General features: G+C 45.1%; 1 protein-coding gene across 3 annotated transcripts in view; it reads left to right on the forward strand.

The window, feature by feature from the left end:
- Window positions 1-2871, forward strand: part of TTC7B (tetratricopeptide repeat domain 7B) — a 146558-nt gene extending 143687 nt beyond the window's left edge. For all 3 annotated transcript variants that reach the window (XM_082057803.1, XM_082057804.1, XM_082057805.1), the window contains one exon: window positions 1861-2871. In XM_082057803.1, the coding sequence (XP_081913929.1) occupies window positions 1861-2082 (222 nt within the window). In that variant the 3' untranslated portion in view covers window positions 2083-2871. The remainder of the gene's footprint in view (window positions 1-1860) is intronic.
- The last annotated feature ends 13694 nt before the right edge of the window (window positions 2872-16565 follow it).

Raw genomic sequence — 16565 nt, forward strand, 5'->3', positions numbered from 1 at the left:
GCAGGCGTCTTCATACCATCCCAGCCTGAGACACCAGTGGCTGGCTGGCTTTCAGGAGACCCTCCCTCTAACCAGCTGTGGCTTCAGAAGCATAAGGGAACAGGATGCCACCTGATTGCCCATGCAAGAGTGGTTCCTTCAGTAGTGCTCTATCACTTACATTCTTAGAAAAATATAACATCAGGCAAACAGCCAGTATTCACTCTAGTTCTATCACCTGGAAAATCTCAGCCACACATTTATCCATATAGAAAAGGGCAGATGTCACACAAAGTGTTTGTGTTCCCATTAACAGGCATGTATCTGCAAAATTTGGTTGTTTCCTTTGTTCTTGAAAAGAACAGCTTGTATCCTTAGCAAGCAGGGAAAATAGTCTGGCATATTTGGGAAAAAAATATTACCAATATTCGAAGAACTCACGTGTTTAGTATAAAATACACAAATCTTCACAGAAAAAAGAGGAAGAATTTTGGAAATAGTTTAGAGAATCTTGTCTCAAAAATTAAGAACACTTTAATTTTACTAAGGTTAAGTACGTGCCTCCAAACCATCTTCATATATTCCACTTCCTTGCTTCATTTTTTTGTAGCTTCACATTTGATACGTACCAGTCACTGACAATCACTTTCCTGCAGGGAAAAAGTACGGGCCCTGCGAGGTGTGTGATTTTTGGGTTGGAAGTACTGCTCACTCTGGAAATGCTGACTCACTTGACAGCTCAAAAAAAATCCAGAAGCAGAAAAGCCCTCTGGCACCTTTATGTGAGAACATCTGCTAGCTTGGTAGAAATGAGCCTTCGTTGCATTTATTTATTTATTTGCCAATACTGTACAGTGCCCTTTACATTGTTTTCAGAGCATAATCTCCTTTGTTGCTCTACAGGATGGAGTTTGCAGTCTCTCCATGCTGAAGGTCAGCCTGGTGGATATGTAGGAGTTGCATGGAATTTCAGTACTTTGTAATCATCGATGCTTAGGTTGGTAAGGATTTATGGGACAGATGTTACAGAGAGAAATAAAAGAAATCATGGTCCAAGGTGCAGGAGCTAGGAGGGGAGAAGTCATAAGGAACCTGTAAGCATGTAATCAGGATGCCTGTCTGAAAATCAAAGATTTGTGTTCCCTATACATTTTGCAATACAGAATCACAAGGTAAAAATGCATAACTTCATTAGGATTATTATAATCCCAGCTTTTTTACTTGTCATTCCACAACTTTTGTGGCACAGCAACATAGCCAAATATGATGGATGGAGAATTCCACTGCCTCACTCAGCCCATGTCCTGCTGGCTTTGGACATCTTCTTGGATCATGTGGTGTTGAATTGGATCGCATCCTGTAGAGGAATACGAAGAATCTGTGTCTAGGAAACTACTGAGGAGGTTGTCAGCCCCAGCACACGTCCCATTTCACAGGATGAATCAAATCCTGTGGTTGTTGCTCATGGGGCTGAACTTGGTGCTGTTAGAGCCACCCCTGAGAGCCGCTGGTGCTGTGTGTGTGATCTCAGATGTGATCAGACGTGAGCTGCATGCTGAGATGCACAGATGGGATACAAACACCCCTTAGTAGGACTTTAGACAGAGGAGCTTGCTGCAAAAGCTCAGGTACTTACCAAGTTTTGGTGATTGTAGGTTTTGTTGTTCAATTCAGGTTTTTTTAATTTCAGTGTCTTTGTTTTCTGTACAAAGCCATTTGACTCCTTGTTGGTGTGGAATAAACTGCCCCAGTCCTGCTTCAGGTCATTTCTCTTTGAACCCAAGAGCTACCTACACTTACTTCACTGTTGCAACATATTGTTTGAGCTTCACAGAAGTCGTGCTGGTCAATCTCAACCATTTTTCCTTTGTTTTCTTGCAGGCTCTCATACTTCACCAGCTCGGGCGCTATAGCTTGGCGGAGAAGATTCTCAGAGATGCTGTCCAGGTGAACTCCACAGCCCATGAGGTCTGGAATGGCCTGGGAGAGGTGCTGCAGGCTCAAGGCAACGATGATGCTGCAACTGAATGCTTCCTGACGGCGCTGGAGCTGGAAGCCAGCAGTCCCGTGGTCCCTTTTACCATCATTCCCAGAGTCCTTTGAGAGGGCATCTCGGTCAACCTGTTTTGGTCTGACTTCTGGGTGAGGGAACCCAGTGTATCAGGCTGCCTGGTAACTGGTTAGTAAGGAAAACTTTAGAGCTACAAGTAACAAACTCCTGTCTTCTGCGGGAAAGTGGCCAAACTGGTGATGTGATGCAATATATTAATGTTAGAGTGAGAGGACAAAATGGTCAGCCAGAACCAAATCACTCATATCGCCTGCAGTTTTGCCCTTGTAGTTTTAAAACATCATTATATTGTTCATGGATAATGTGCCATATTCTGTTCGTGATACTTGAGTCTTACATAAAATTATAATGGAATCAACTACCAGACATAGAATAATATATTCCCGTTAAAATTCAGTGGCAGAGCAGACTATTTTTAACACGGCTGTTAATAAAACTGTTCTCTTCCTGCCTCTCAACCTCTTTTGGCCCAAAGTCAAAATGTGAATTTTTCTGCTTCCATCTCTATTTTAGTCCAGGCCAGAGAATCACTTGAGTTCTTGTTTTCAGTTGTTAATAACTGTAATGTGTGGCTAACTGTTATCTCTATTTAGAGCAAAGGCTGAGTACAAGAATATTTATATTTTACCAGTGTATGCCTGTTACAAAAAATATATTAGTTATTTAAGTTTAACTTTTTTATGTGAATTCAGAGTTTATTTATCAATGGAAATATGTAAAAAGAAGCCTCAAATGGAATATTTACCGACATTCCTTATACATGACCCACACTTGGCTAAATGGGAAGATTATGTTAATAATAAAATGATTTTTAAATGGAACCTTTCCTGTGTCCTGGTTAGGAACCCATGGTTATATGGATGTCTTGTGATCACACGTTTGTGATGTGGAGCTTGTGTCTGCCCTCAAAGATGAGCAACACCAAAATGAAATACCATGAGGCCAATCTAGAGCAAACAAACTGCTATACTCTTTGCCAGTGGTGGTGTTATCCTGGATTTCAGGTTTCCTTAAATCTTCACTTCTCCTTTTTTTTTATTCCTTTCGCTGCAGCTCTCAGTGAAGTCAGATTACTGTGCCTCTGAATAATATGTGGACATTTATGTGTACCTTGATAGTGCTTGGGAAGAGCATGTTAAATATTTACACACTATTCTTCAGTTTTCTTTACCTGCCTTTGTAGTTCTTGTGAATGGAGTGATGCACTTCACTTATAAGAGAGAAGCAGCAATATGTTTATTGATAACAAAGGTTGATAGTAAATGTGACAGTGGTTTAAGAAGATTCGATGGCAAGGTACACTAGATTATTTACTGCATATGGGACAGGGTAGGACAAGACTGTCAGCAAGACCCTCCCATTGAGGCACGAGGTTCAGAAAGGACCCCCTGGCTTTCTAAACAGCTTCTCAGAGATAAGTGCAGGTACAGCTGGATCCAGATTTAGCCTCAGACTTGGTCAAGGGTTTATGTCTAAAGAATTACATATGTACAGTCAACCCCTGATATGATTTAGCTGAGGTTGCAACATTTCATTGCACTTTTTCTCCATTCACTTACCAAGTATCTGATGCGATAAGGATTCTCACAACCTCGAGGAGTAACCATGAAGGGCGTCCCTGCCCAAGGGGAGAACCCGGCAAGCAGCTCACTGCTGTGCAGGAGAGCTCAAAGGGCTCTGGGCTGTCCACTATGCAGTAAGGTGATTGACTCACAGTCATATTTGCATGGCAACCCCAGATGCCGGTTTCTTCCGAGTTGGGCTTGAGCCAGGCATGGACCAGCACTGCTTCCAGGTGGGCATATGACTCTACATCAGCCATTGGCTGTGTGCTGTTATCTGTCTCCCACTGTGCAGCCATCAAGACCAGATGCTCCCATCACAACCATCATGGGTGGTTATCACTTGACCAGAGTTACCAGAAAATGCAAGGTTGGGGGTGGGGGGAGCACACCACCACAGTAGCTCTTTCTCAACATCTCCTGTGCTTTGCGTCCCTTGAAGGAAAAGCTGGCTGGTAAGATGTTACTGCAATATCAGTAGTAATAGGGCCAAATGTTTAGTAGATAAATACTTGCCAGAGTCTTTCTGGGATGTGTGGAGAAGAGTCATTTATTGCAATGAATGTTCAGTGTGCACGAGCTGGCCAGTCTGGTGTTTGTTCATTCACAACCTTGTGCTCGTATGGAGCCTGGGAAGAATTCCAGGTTCCCCGTCAGACTGGGTGCTCCTTGGTATTTACCTGATTTGTCACAAGAAGCACTTTTAAAGTGCTTAGCACAAGATAACAGATGATTCAGAAAAATAACAGCAAATGTTTTAGTCTGTTGCTCGCCAGAGAGCTTACTCACCTCAAATGCATGGAGGATCCTTGCTGTGAGACAGGCTCAGCACGCTCCAGTAAGAATCTCCAAATGGCAGAAGACTTAAACCTGGTGGAGCTCTTCATTTTTGCCTTTCTTTTTTCCCCCCATGTCATTTCATGGGCTGAGGCTGAGGCTACTTTCAGATTGTGACTTCTTAGTGCTTAGACCATATGTTCTCTGTAAAATGAACTGAAAGGCTGTCATAAGTAGTGTTTTCAAATCCATTTAGAAGCCAGGAGAAATTGTCTTGTCTTCTTCATTGCAAAAAGTTTTCCTTCCCCTTTTAGAGTGCCTGTTCTGCATGGTTTTTTCCCCACTGTCTTTGGCTTTTTTTTTTTTTTTTTTCTCTTTTTATTTGCCAGATGTTCTCTCTAGTCTCAGTTTGTGTACACTCTGGCCCTGGTGTCTTTTAGCACCCACTATCACAGAATCACAGAATAGACTGCGTTGGAAAAGACCTCATCAAGTCCAACCCTTGGTCCAACTCCAGTCCATTTACTAGATCATGGCACTAAGTGCCATGTCCAATCTCAGTTTAAAAACCTCCGGGGACAGTGAGTCCAGCACCTCCCTGGGCAGCCCATTCCAATGCCTGACCACTCTCTCCATAAAGAATTTCTTTCTAATATCCAGCCTAAATTTCCCCTGGCAGAGTTTAAGCCCATGCCCCCTTGTCCTGTTGCTGACTGCCTGGGAGAAGAGACCAATCCCCACCTGGCTATAACTTCCCTTCAGGTAGTTATAGAGAGTGATGAGGTCACCTCTAAGCCTCCTCTTCTCCAGACTAAACAACCCCAGCTCCCTCAGCCTCTCCCCACAGGTCTTGTGTTCAAGTCCCTTCACCAGTCGTGTTGCTCTTCTCTGGACTCGCTCCAGCACTTCAATGTCTTTCCTGAACTGAGGGGCCCAGAACTGAACACAATACTCCAGGTGTGGCCTCACCAATGCAGAGTACAGGGGAAGGATCACTTCCCTTGTCCTGCTGACCACGCTATTTTTGATACAGGACAGGATCCCATTGGCCTTTTTGGCCACCTGGGCACACTGATGGCTCATGTTGAGCTTCCTGTCAATTAGTCCCCCCAGGTCCCTTTCTGTCTGACTGCTCTCCAGCCACTCTGCGCCCAGCCTGTAGCGCTGCAGGGGGTTGTTGTGACCAAAGTGCAGCACCCGGCACTTGGCCTTATTGAACTTCATCCCATTGGAATTGGTACCTGGTGTACCAAAAGATACTGCAAAACCGTTATTTGTTTAATTCAGTTCCTCCTGAGCCTTTCTGCTATTCCACTTCAGTTACTGAAAATTGTAATAGAATACCTTTCACAAGTATGCCGCTTCACAGTATTTATTCACCTTTTATTATAAAATCAAAGCTTTTCTAACAAGACAGTTTGCACCTAGATCTGAGACTGGTGCTGTTGCTCAAGAGACCTTCAGACAAAAGTGGAGAATAGGAGAATTCTGTAATAGCACAATTTCTTTGATTCTTCTCATTTAATTTAAAGTCCTCGCCTCTCTTTTGATAAGCTCCCAAAGTGGAAAGGTTAGCAGTCAAATTGTGTCATGTATTTTATTTGTGGAGAAGTTGTCACTGCTGTTGTGTGTATCAGGTGAACCTGAGTATCTGTTTCATTTTTCTGACACTGGAATCAGTTTCACTGTAAATCCACAAGCTTCTGCCTCTTGGGAATAGCCTCAGCTACCTGTTTTTTAAAAATGGGTTATCACTGTAAGACTGTACATTCAGGAATTTTCAGTCAGGAGTGGAAATCCATGCAGCTTATTAATTAAACAGCAACACTTGTTTCTAGTTTTCAACTTAAAAAAAAAAAAAAAAAAAAAAAAAAAGTTACTTAGTTTTACAGCTGTAACTGTATTTTTATATCTATTTTAGTTGATATACAGAAAAATCTGCCTTTTGCAATCTGCTCTCAGACCACTCCGGTATCTCGGTCACAGGAGCGGTACAAGCAGCTCCAGCGTGGACAGCCAGTCTGGGGAAGTGTGTCCCTTGGTGCTGGTGGGTCAGTGTCATCTGCATGAGGGCTGCTCCTGGACTTTGTGCCTGATCATCTCAAAGTGGACATGCAGATCTACGTGTGCTCTTGCTCCACCAGCCTCTGCCAGAAATAATCGCTGTTCAGATGAACAGTGAGATAAATCAGGGATTGATCCAGCTGAAAATTAAGCCAACCCCTTGCTCCCTTGCAGCAGGGTTTTAGTAAGCTTTGAGTAGAAGCCTAGGAGAGGCTCCAGGTAGTTCTTTCCTCTGATTTATTGCGTAAGTAGTAACACTAACAGAAGGGGAGACAGGACTTCTCCTCCACACAGCAGCCTGTACTTGCGCCAGCTTAAAATGGTGATTAAATTGCGTTGTCAAGCACTCTAACTGTGTCGCTATAATGACAAGTTGCACAAGCTTGAGATCTCCAGCCTTTCAGCAGGGATCAAATACGCTCCTCTTATCCTAAGACTGTAACAGCAGGTTTTGAAGGGGACTTCCCTTCCTCTGCAGTGTGCTTGTGATCCTCAAAGCGATTAATGTTCGGTGTATTAAGCATGTGCTAGAGTGTAACAACAATCTGTTGCATATGATAAAATGTCTGACTCCGCAGTGCTTACGGTAAGAAAACTTATCATTCAAGTAACTGGTTGCAGTTCATATCTAGTTTTGGTGCAGATAACCATTTTTACTCCAGGATTTTTTTTTCTTTCATGATTGATAGCGAACCACAGGAACAACAGAGGCAACCCAAGCAGAACTAATTTAACTGTGTCTTCAAAAACTTTTGTCACTAACTGTCTGCATTTTAAACATCAAAGGCTATTTTTAAAAATTTTCCTTGAAAATCTGTTTTTTCCTGAGTAGACTGTTCTACTCTGAAATGATAGCGTAAGTCTGGGTATATCAGAGTTCCAGTTTTACCTCACTAATTCTTTGTTTGTTCAGTTGTCAGTTAAAATGACATTTTCCTTAACCATCAATCTGGCAATCAATCATCCTCTCTAGCATCAAGTTAAAAACCTTGTACACTGAGATATGCTTTCAGCATGTACACTTCTCCAGCACTTCGTCAATTTAACCTCATCATCTCCAAACTACCTTCTCCGATCCCACCAGCAGGTTATATGGGAATGTGTTGCACTTCCATATGCATCTGTATTGTCACAAAAAAACAGCTGGTAAGAATCCTACTCATGGACAACAGGGAAGACAGTGAATATTCAGCTTTTGGCCTGCATGGTTGTTGTCACTAGTTACGTGAAAATTGGTGGGAGTCTCTCAGACCTGCGAAGCCAGCAGGTGGGCTTGAAGAGATGGGACAGTGAAGTTAAAGAGAATCAGAAAGAAATGCACCCTAAGCTTTTTTGGGAAGTAAAGTATCTATGGGGTGGGTGTTGTCAGACTTCATTCTTCCACGTTTTGGGGGTGCATGGCCCTGATGTGCTGGTTTGTCACCACCTTGGCTGCCTGGCCTTTCTAGTTCCCAGTTCAAAGCACCTTTGTAGCCCAAGTGCCTAGTCTCCCTAATTATTACTTCATAGATGGAAAACTGTACCTTTTAATCTACAAATTCTTTGAAAAGATGTAACTGTTTCTGTCCTATTATGTGCACAGTCCTGGGACAGACAAGCACTAGTGTCACTGCACTGTCATTTTTTCCTGGACATTTTCTGAGTCCAATAGGTGACACCGATGATCTTCTGGATGCAGTCCGTAAGGCATGGCAGGAGCACAGCAAAGCTCCCAAAGGTAGGAGGAAAAGTGCTTTTGCTTTTATAAATATGCCTTCACTTAGAAATGTTGTATGGAGGAACCGAGGGTAAAATCCTATTTTGGACATTAAAGGGTTGTTGAAATGTGTTATTGTTGTGCTGAATTATTTTCCTCTGTGCCCTTACCTGAGGTGGGCACCTCCGTTGAAGACATTACTCTTGTTTGCTCCATCCGAGTATAAATCTCTACAGCCTGCTCCCCCCGTCTGCGTTGGAGCAGCATGACTAACTCTTGGCTCCCTCTCTGCCTCTAAAATTGTCTCTCGAAGAAAATGACACTCTTCAGTTTGGAATTAATCAAGGTGCCCTGTCTATCAAGCTTGAAAAAAATAATCAGTAGACATAAGACATAAGGTAATGGTAATGTTTGTTGGTTATTACTACAGTGATGTGGCTTTAAAAAGGTGTGGAGTCAGTGTTTTTCTGTTTGTTTCTGTAGCTGAGCCCCACTGTGCTGGGAGGGGGGTGAAGCTGGGGCTCCCTCCCGTCAGTGCAGCCAAGGAACAAGCATCTGATCAGCGTGTGTGCCCTCGGGCTTGCCACCAAAGAGAAAAATGTACGTGCTTACAATTTTTTAAAGTGTAATTATTTCTACACATGTGCTTGCAGGCTACAGCAAGCCAGGTTGCAGGTGCATCGTACACCTATGGCAGAGAGTTTTGAGAAAACTCGAAGTTCCTCCGCAAGCTCACTTCAGCTCCTGTAAAGCTGTCTCCTCTATAAACACTTTGTTTTTCTGATAGAAAGTTGGTGGTGCCAGAAAAGGAAATTCTGACCTCAATTTTCACTTCCAATGCATGTCAGATGTATATCAAGTAACGAGTCTTGAGACATTATTATTAGTGCAGGTTTTCCCAGGATGTTTGTTTTTCAAAAAGCACTGACTACTAATGTAGGACTGGAGGGGGCAATAGAGGCCATAAAACATAACAAGTTCCTTTCCTTTCGACTGCCTTGCAAAAAATAGCTCTTTATCTGGAGTAAAACAAATCTTCTGACTGAACAATTATTTTTAAGGGCCCCTGCCAGAAGACTGGGCTTTTTTTTCTTTTTAATCTTGCAAGACAGCTTTTAGGGTAACAAACTCCTGGGTGCTGGAACGGGAACCCTGCAACCTGCAGGGCAGGTCCTATGACTGAAGGGCCCAGCAACTGCCTTTACTGACATGGGACCTACATGCTTTTAGGCTAAAATCACTTCTTCCCACACGTGTGCTTCAGGAGTAAGTCCTGCTTGTGTGATGATCCCACTGCCCTGTGTCCCTGGTGCTTCCCCACGCTGGTGGGCAGCCTGTGGGAAGCCAGGTTTCTGGGGCAGGTGCCCCTGCCTGGCACCCCTGCCTCCCCAGGCAGGAGTTGCACAGGGCGGCAGCACCGCATGGAGCACTAAGTCACAACACACCTGTTTGCGAACACTTGCTTCATTATGTGTGCTGAGTCAGCCAGCATCGGCATCTCAGAGATTAAAAATAAAAAAGAGAGTAGGCACAAGCTTCTCTGGTTTATGAAAAGCCCCAGAGAGGGCCCACCAGCAGATGCAAACAAACCCTTGTACAGTTTCCATGTTCTACTGTCAGAGAGCTCTGGTAAGATCTTCATCATCTGGTTTGTGTTAGAGGCTTCACCTGAATGATCTTGTACTGCAAGGCTGAGCTTCAGCAGCAGAAAGGGTTAACCAAAACATGTCTTGGATGCCATGTTATGGTGCAACTTCATCTTATGCCTGACCCAAACCATCAGCAGATATTATTGAAAAGGAGACCTTGTCCCTGCATTTGCTTCGCTCCTGTTGCGTTATGTCTTGTGAATGTGACGCTGCAGGTGAGTCAGACCAGCTCACGGTGCTCAAGGCCGTTACTTTTGGGGTTGGTTTTTTACTGCAGAGGAGGCAGTGGAAGTGGGGTGGTGATGTGAGCCCCTCTCAGAAGCAGCCAGCAATTAGGTTGGATTATGCCTACTGAGAACCTGCACTGTTGTTGCCCTCACTCTTCATCAAAACAAAGGCTGAAGTAGGTTGGTAGAGCACAAGTTAGTTGGTCTGGCAGTTCCCAGCTGGGTTTCACCAACATGTACTTGCAGGGTGGTTGTCCCATCTTGGCTGCAGAGCACCATGCTTGCCCTTAGAAATGCAGTAGGAAAGAGCATTGTGGGTTTCTGTTCCCAGCTGAGATGCCTTTGCTGTGAATAGCAGCCTCAGGTATTATGCTACTGATGCCTCTTGTTACATTATAATTTGAAAAATTGAGACTGGGTGATAATAGAGATGCTCAGAAAAATTAAAATGCATTTGGTACAACTGTGATACTGATAATCTGTAAGACAAAAATATACCACGTATTTATGTAGACATCCTTGTTCAGAAATAAGGTGGACTTCGCTCACTGTAGCTTACAAATGCATCGTGAGAATTTGTTTAGCTGGAGTCTAACAGTAGCCTAGACCCATAGTTCCCAGCCTCGTTAGAAATACTGGAGGACAGGAGGCACAGGTTATATAGGTCACAACTGAGAAGACTCGAAACAAATGGTCAACATACCTCAGAATGTATCAGCCTCACCCTGTGATTCTTATCTTAGACCTTGATTCCCTGTCTGTAGAAAATCTGAATAGGAAGTGATGCTATTGCACAACTATTTCCCTTCCTGGCCTCAAAATGGATTTGATTTGTGATTCTTGGCCATTATCACCACCAAACATTCAGTGCTGCCTCTCATGGGTTGCAGTTTTTAATAATTCTCTTGCTGTAGGCCCAAATTAGGCCAATAGTAACTGAGGGCTCTGGCATGAGATGGACTGACAGTCCCAGCAATGTCGCCATGCTCATGAGACAGCTCTGTCAGCATCCAGCCTTTGCAGACATTTCTAATAGGATTTTCACTGGGTGTGATATACTGTGGTATTCGGGATGCAATCTTAGCTATGTTTAGAGAGCAAGGTCACCGGTGGATCCTACTCTTATTTGAAAGACAAGGGACCCATGCCAAGCCTTGCCTACACCTGCGGTGTTCTCCAGGTGATAATCCTGGTGCACAACAAGCCCTCAGTGTTGTAACATCCAGAGATCTAACAGCAACGTGACGGCCTTGTGGTGTGGCTATACAAACACACGGCAAGCAAGGGCTTTGCCCAGACAGCCTCACTCTGCCTGGGAAATGAGGCACTGAATGTACAGAAGATAAATGTCTAACAGGCTCTAGCCAAAGGTGAGAAAATAATACATTTTCGGAAGTATTCAGAGTCAGCTCAAGTCCATTCCCACTAATTTAGCAGGGACGGTCATAAAACAGCTAACGAGCCCTCCTGAGGGCTGGCACATGCTCCAGGAAAACTGGACTTCCCACCATCTTGGAGGAAGTGTGCATTAGCTTTGTTATAAGCAGTTCAAAAGCAGACATGGATTCTGCCTCCTTTTTTTCTACTCCCCTCTACATGCATATCAATGCTCTTCTCATGTTCTGATGCTTCAGACTCCTTTCTGTGCAAAGAGGATGGATGATGTGATCAGTGACAAGCGCTGCCTCCATCCTGTTCTCCATCCTTGATTTCCCATTTCACTGGGAGACACTGAACGATGCGCTCCAATGGCTTCTGTGTCCTGATTCCTAGAAGAAAGCATCCTCCAGAGAGCAGCTCACTCGGCCTGAGATGCTCAGGCACAGCAGCAGCTGCAGCCTGCGTGAAGTGGGGGAGGTATAAATAGCTGCAGGAAGAGAGGCAGGAAAAATTACATGGTATGGTGCTATGGCCAGAGCTGCAGCAGTCAGGCTCAGTTCGGTTCTGCAATGAGCTTTGATTTAGTCAGCATCAGAGTTATATCGGGTGGTTCTAAAATTGCCAGTTTTCCTCATTTGGTCAAATTCAGGTTTTCTGATTCTTTTACAGAAATTTTACTGTGGTATCAGTGACTGTGAGTTTTAGAGCTTTATCTTAGTCACTGACTTACAAAAAAGAAAAAAAGCATATGGATTCTGCAAGCCAGGGACTCTGTGCTTGTTGGGCCCTACTTTGAACACTGTGTAGCCTTTGTGAACCCTGCCTTCCTCCTTGCAGGACAGCCAGCCTCAAAAGGGGGTGCTTTCTCCTTGATTCTCCTCCTTACCACACTGATTAGCTGCCTCCCTCTATGCTGTGTGTCCAAACAATCCCAGCCCAGATTAGACAAGGCCTGAACTACCCTATAGACTGGGTGAGGCTGTAAGGTCTGGGCTGTTGTAGCCTGGCTAGAGGCTCTGGCAGGGCTGGCAAAGGTCACTGCAGCCACCGGCGGTGCTGGTGTCCTCTGTTGGGCCTGATCTGGGCACATTTTCACACCGAGCCCAAGGGGACTGTGGCAAAGCAGTGCGGAAGCTTCAGTGTTAGGAATCAGATGTCTAATGGGCCCAACCTGAGCACCTCTGGCTGTATGTGGTGATTGGTTTAATATGACACACAAATTTCCAAACTGAACAGGAATACTTGGGAATTTTTAGTGCTTTGAGCCTCCTGACCCCTGGAAGTGCAGGTTGCTTTCCTGAGTGGTCACCTACATTCCATCATTGTTCCCAGTGCATTCAGCTGGGTGGCACCACTGGTGCCTGTGTTAACTCCAGATTACCATCTCGGGGAGATGAGGATTTAACTCAACCCTAAGCCTTGGATAAGGAGTGGAAATGGCACTGAGGTTCTCAGTCTGCCTGGAGCAAATCCACAGGCTGACAGACTTAAGATGTTTCACAAGTTAATGCTGGGTATGGCAAATGGTAACCATCATCCATTGCCCCAGCATGGAAATGGCAGCAAATGCTTGGCTGAGGCCTCATTTGTGCCCCCAAAGGAAGGTACCTGCTAAGCCGAGTCTCTTGACCAGCACTGCCAGTTTCTGGCTCCAGAGCTGGAGGCAGACGAGCTGCTGGCGCATTTTAACTCACTGGTAGCTGCAGCTGGTGATGACTTGTGACTGTCACTGCTCTGCACACGTCACTGTGTCAGGCAGACACATGATGTTCATAATAAAAACTCACACTGAGGCCATCCCTTAGCAACAAAGCTCTTAGAGTCCTTTTGCTGGTGCAACAGCTGACGATTGGGTATCTTCTTTACCAGCAGAGCTGCAAAGTGGTGCACAGCAAACTTGTCCCACCTTGAGAACCTGTAGTGAGGTGCTACACCAGGAATACTGGTTAATGTGAGCTGACCCTGCTGTTGTGAAAGACTTTTCTGGGTGTCACTCTATATATTATATAGACTTATCCTTAAATGATGTTCTCCAAGACAGATCTATGTCCTTCTTGGTTGGCATGGCTTGGCTACTGGCTGCCCCCTACCTTGCAAAAGCAAGCCCAGTAATCTTGAAAAGCACAATAACTAGTCAGCATCCTAAAGAAAACAGTGTGACCCAGCGAAGCCCTTTAACCTCCTAGACCTGAGGAATAAAATACCACAAAGGAATGTAACCTCAGGTGGGAATAAGCAGTTCAGCTTTTGCCTGGGTCTTAGCTGAAAGTCCCAGCAACACTGGCAGACTGGGTGAAGGCCATGTTCCGATGGTTCCAGTAACTGTCTTCTGATGGTTTCTGATATGCTGAAGTCTGAAGTAGCCTGAAAGAGCAACACTGCAATGATTCCAGTTATTCTTCTCCAGCAAGATGGAGAAAGTCTTCACCCATGAGATGCCACCAGCATCCAAATATATATATATATATATATATATATGTATATGTATAAATACTGCATGCTTCAGGTTCCTTAGTGCCATTTACTCCAACACCAGAGGCCTCCAGCCTTTGGTCAAGTTGCAGTTGCAAGCCAGGAAGCCTAACTGAATTTTTAAAAAATCACACATATGGTAGTGCAACTATATCAACTATTTGTTGTGCATGTACCAACTCCCATTTCACTGCTATTAGCAGAGCACTCAGGCCCTTACATGCTAGGTATTTACTGTTTTGTCAGCTCTAACTCAAAGCTTTGTAGGGTAAGATGGAAAACACTAACAACCACCTTTGACCACTTTGAATGTCCATGGAGAGCTACCTCAGGCAGATAATACACAGTAACCAGCCTGATGTCCCCATGCGCTCGCTGTAGCATAGCAGAAGGCTTACTGGCAATCACTTGCAAGAAACTTGCAAGAAGTGCATTAAACCACCTTCTAGAAGAAAAACTTGAATTTCATTAGGCACCTAAGGTGAAAGTGTGCCAGACCTGGTGGACTGTAAATTCACCTTGCTAGTGAAAAGCATCCTGGAGTAGAGATCAGAGTAATCAGCCCTTCTAATAAATGGGATGAGATTCAGGAGGCCTAAAGGGAGCTCCCCACTTGCACAGAGTGCACCACGGCATGTTACCGACAGCTGTACAGCATTTCAAGCAGTTACTGCCAAGTGACAGGCACTTTCTGCAGTGGCTAACATTAAAGGAGGCCCTGAATATGTATGTTGCCCTCTCTGCTGACAGCTGAGTCTCTTATGCAGTGAAATGCAGAACATCTGCCAAAGGAGCAAGCCTTCCTGAATAAATTAGCATCCAACTGGGATATGGTCTTGGACCTCTTGACTGGCTGAGACCAGCTAAGAGACCAGCAAGGGGACACAGGGGCAGCCATGCTTCACTTACCAAGTCTGCAAAAGGCTGGAGAAAGTCAAAATCATATTGCATGCAGGAGGCACGCCAGGGAGCCCCATGGGCCTTGCCCATGTTCGGGTCCTTTGTGGCAGCCCGGGACTTGTTCAGGGCAATTTCCAGGTGAGAACAGGGAGTAAAAGGCCACCCCAAACCACAGATGAAGGGAAGGGGAGGGAAAGAAAGGGAAAGGGAAAGGGAAAGACAAAAGGAAAATGAAAGGGAGAGGGAAAGGGAAACAAAACTGTGTCGTGATTTCCATCAACCTAGACTGGAAAATATAATTCCTCCTGCACATCATCGCAAGCCCACAGGTGTTAGCAGGCACACTGCTGGCAGCACAGCCCAGCCTCTCTGCATGCCATCACTTGCTGATGCCACAGTCCTCTGCATCACTAAAGGACAAGAATAACAGAGAAGCAAACTCCCCCATGTCCAAGGTCCGCAGCGAGGAGCTGAGCAAGTCCTCCTTGGCCCCACAGGTCATCAACAGAAGCCCTGATGCACAGACATAAGGCATTTCAAGAGAGCGCAGGCAGGATCAGCAGAGACATTTCTGCCTCTTTTTCATCCTCTCCTCCCTTGAACTCGGGAATGTAATGCCAAAGGAGACCTTGGGATATCACATCCCTTTTGTCCATTGTGGGGCAGCACTGCCTTTTCCTTGCTGAAGCGATGCAGCTGGGTCCTCTAAGCAACAGGCTCTGCAGACCTTCCAAGGAAACTGGCCGTTCCCAGAGGTTTGCATCTTCCTTTGCAGAATGTATTGTCCAGGCTGCAGCTCAGGTCACAAGGCAGCTGCCTTTGTTGGCTTGGGTGGGAACACTCGCTACCAAGGAGAGGAGGAAACTCACCGAATTTTAATCGCAGTTTGGCTGCCAGTGCCAAGACCAGGAAAATACTTGTTTGCGTGATTAGAAACAAGATGTGTTACATACACACAGTCTCGTCAAGCAATTAGTGCCTGAGAATAGCAGAAAATAACCTTCTGGCTGAACATAATGCAAATCCCAGGGCTATGACCTTCTGGTGTGATTCTGCCTCTAGGATGCTGATGTTCCCAGAGCTCACACAAGGGGATGGCACCTCAGACAGATTCCTGGTTTGACCAGGAAAATGAAAATGTACCAGGGATCTAACAAGCCCTTAGCAGTAAATGCAGCTGGAAGAAAGAGGGAGCCTGTGTGCATGAGGTGTAGTGCTGTTTGGTGAGGGACAGTTTTAGGTCTCCACCAGGAGCAAGTCAGTGAGCTGCAGTGGTTCAGAGGAAAACAAAATCCAGGTCTTCATGTCTGTGCAAAAAGGCACCGAGTAGAGACTCAAGGCAGCCACAGACCAGGGTTAAAGCACTGCTCCCCTTCCAGGAGGGGAAGCTGGACCTCAAATCAAGGTGGGAGCTCGGTGAAAGTTTCAGGATTGCTCTTTGAGGAGCTCAGACTGCAGCTTGCCAATGGGTCAGGTCACAGAAGGGCACAGTGCTTAACAGGGTCAGGAAGGTCGTGCACAGTGTTTTCACCTGGCCTGCCTGTAACATGGATAAACCCTCAGCGACAAGATTCCTGCCACCAAATCCCCCCAGATCTACAGGGATCTTTGCAAAGGATAATCAAATGCAACCTCCCTCTTATGGGTGGGTTAGAGATGCAAAGCATCTATACAGCTGAAGCGCAATTCTTTAATTTCTGAGCAGTTACACAACTATGACACCAGCTACAGAACGACAGGTGTTGAGTCTCTGTCCCTCTCCCTGTGTGTTTCTCTTTAACATTAGGG

The sequence above is a fragment of the Streptopelia decaocto genome, assembly GCF_964273445.1.
Source record: "Streptopelia decaocto genome assembly, chromosome: 7".
Lineage (NCBI taxonomy): Eukaryota > Metazoa > Chordata > Aves > Columbiformes > Columbidae > Streptopelia > Streptopelia decaocto.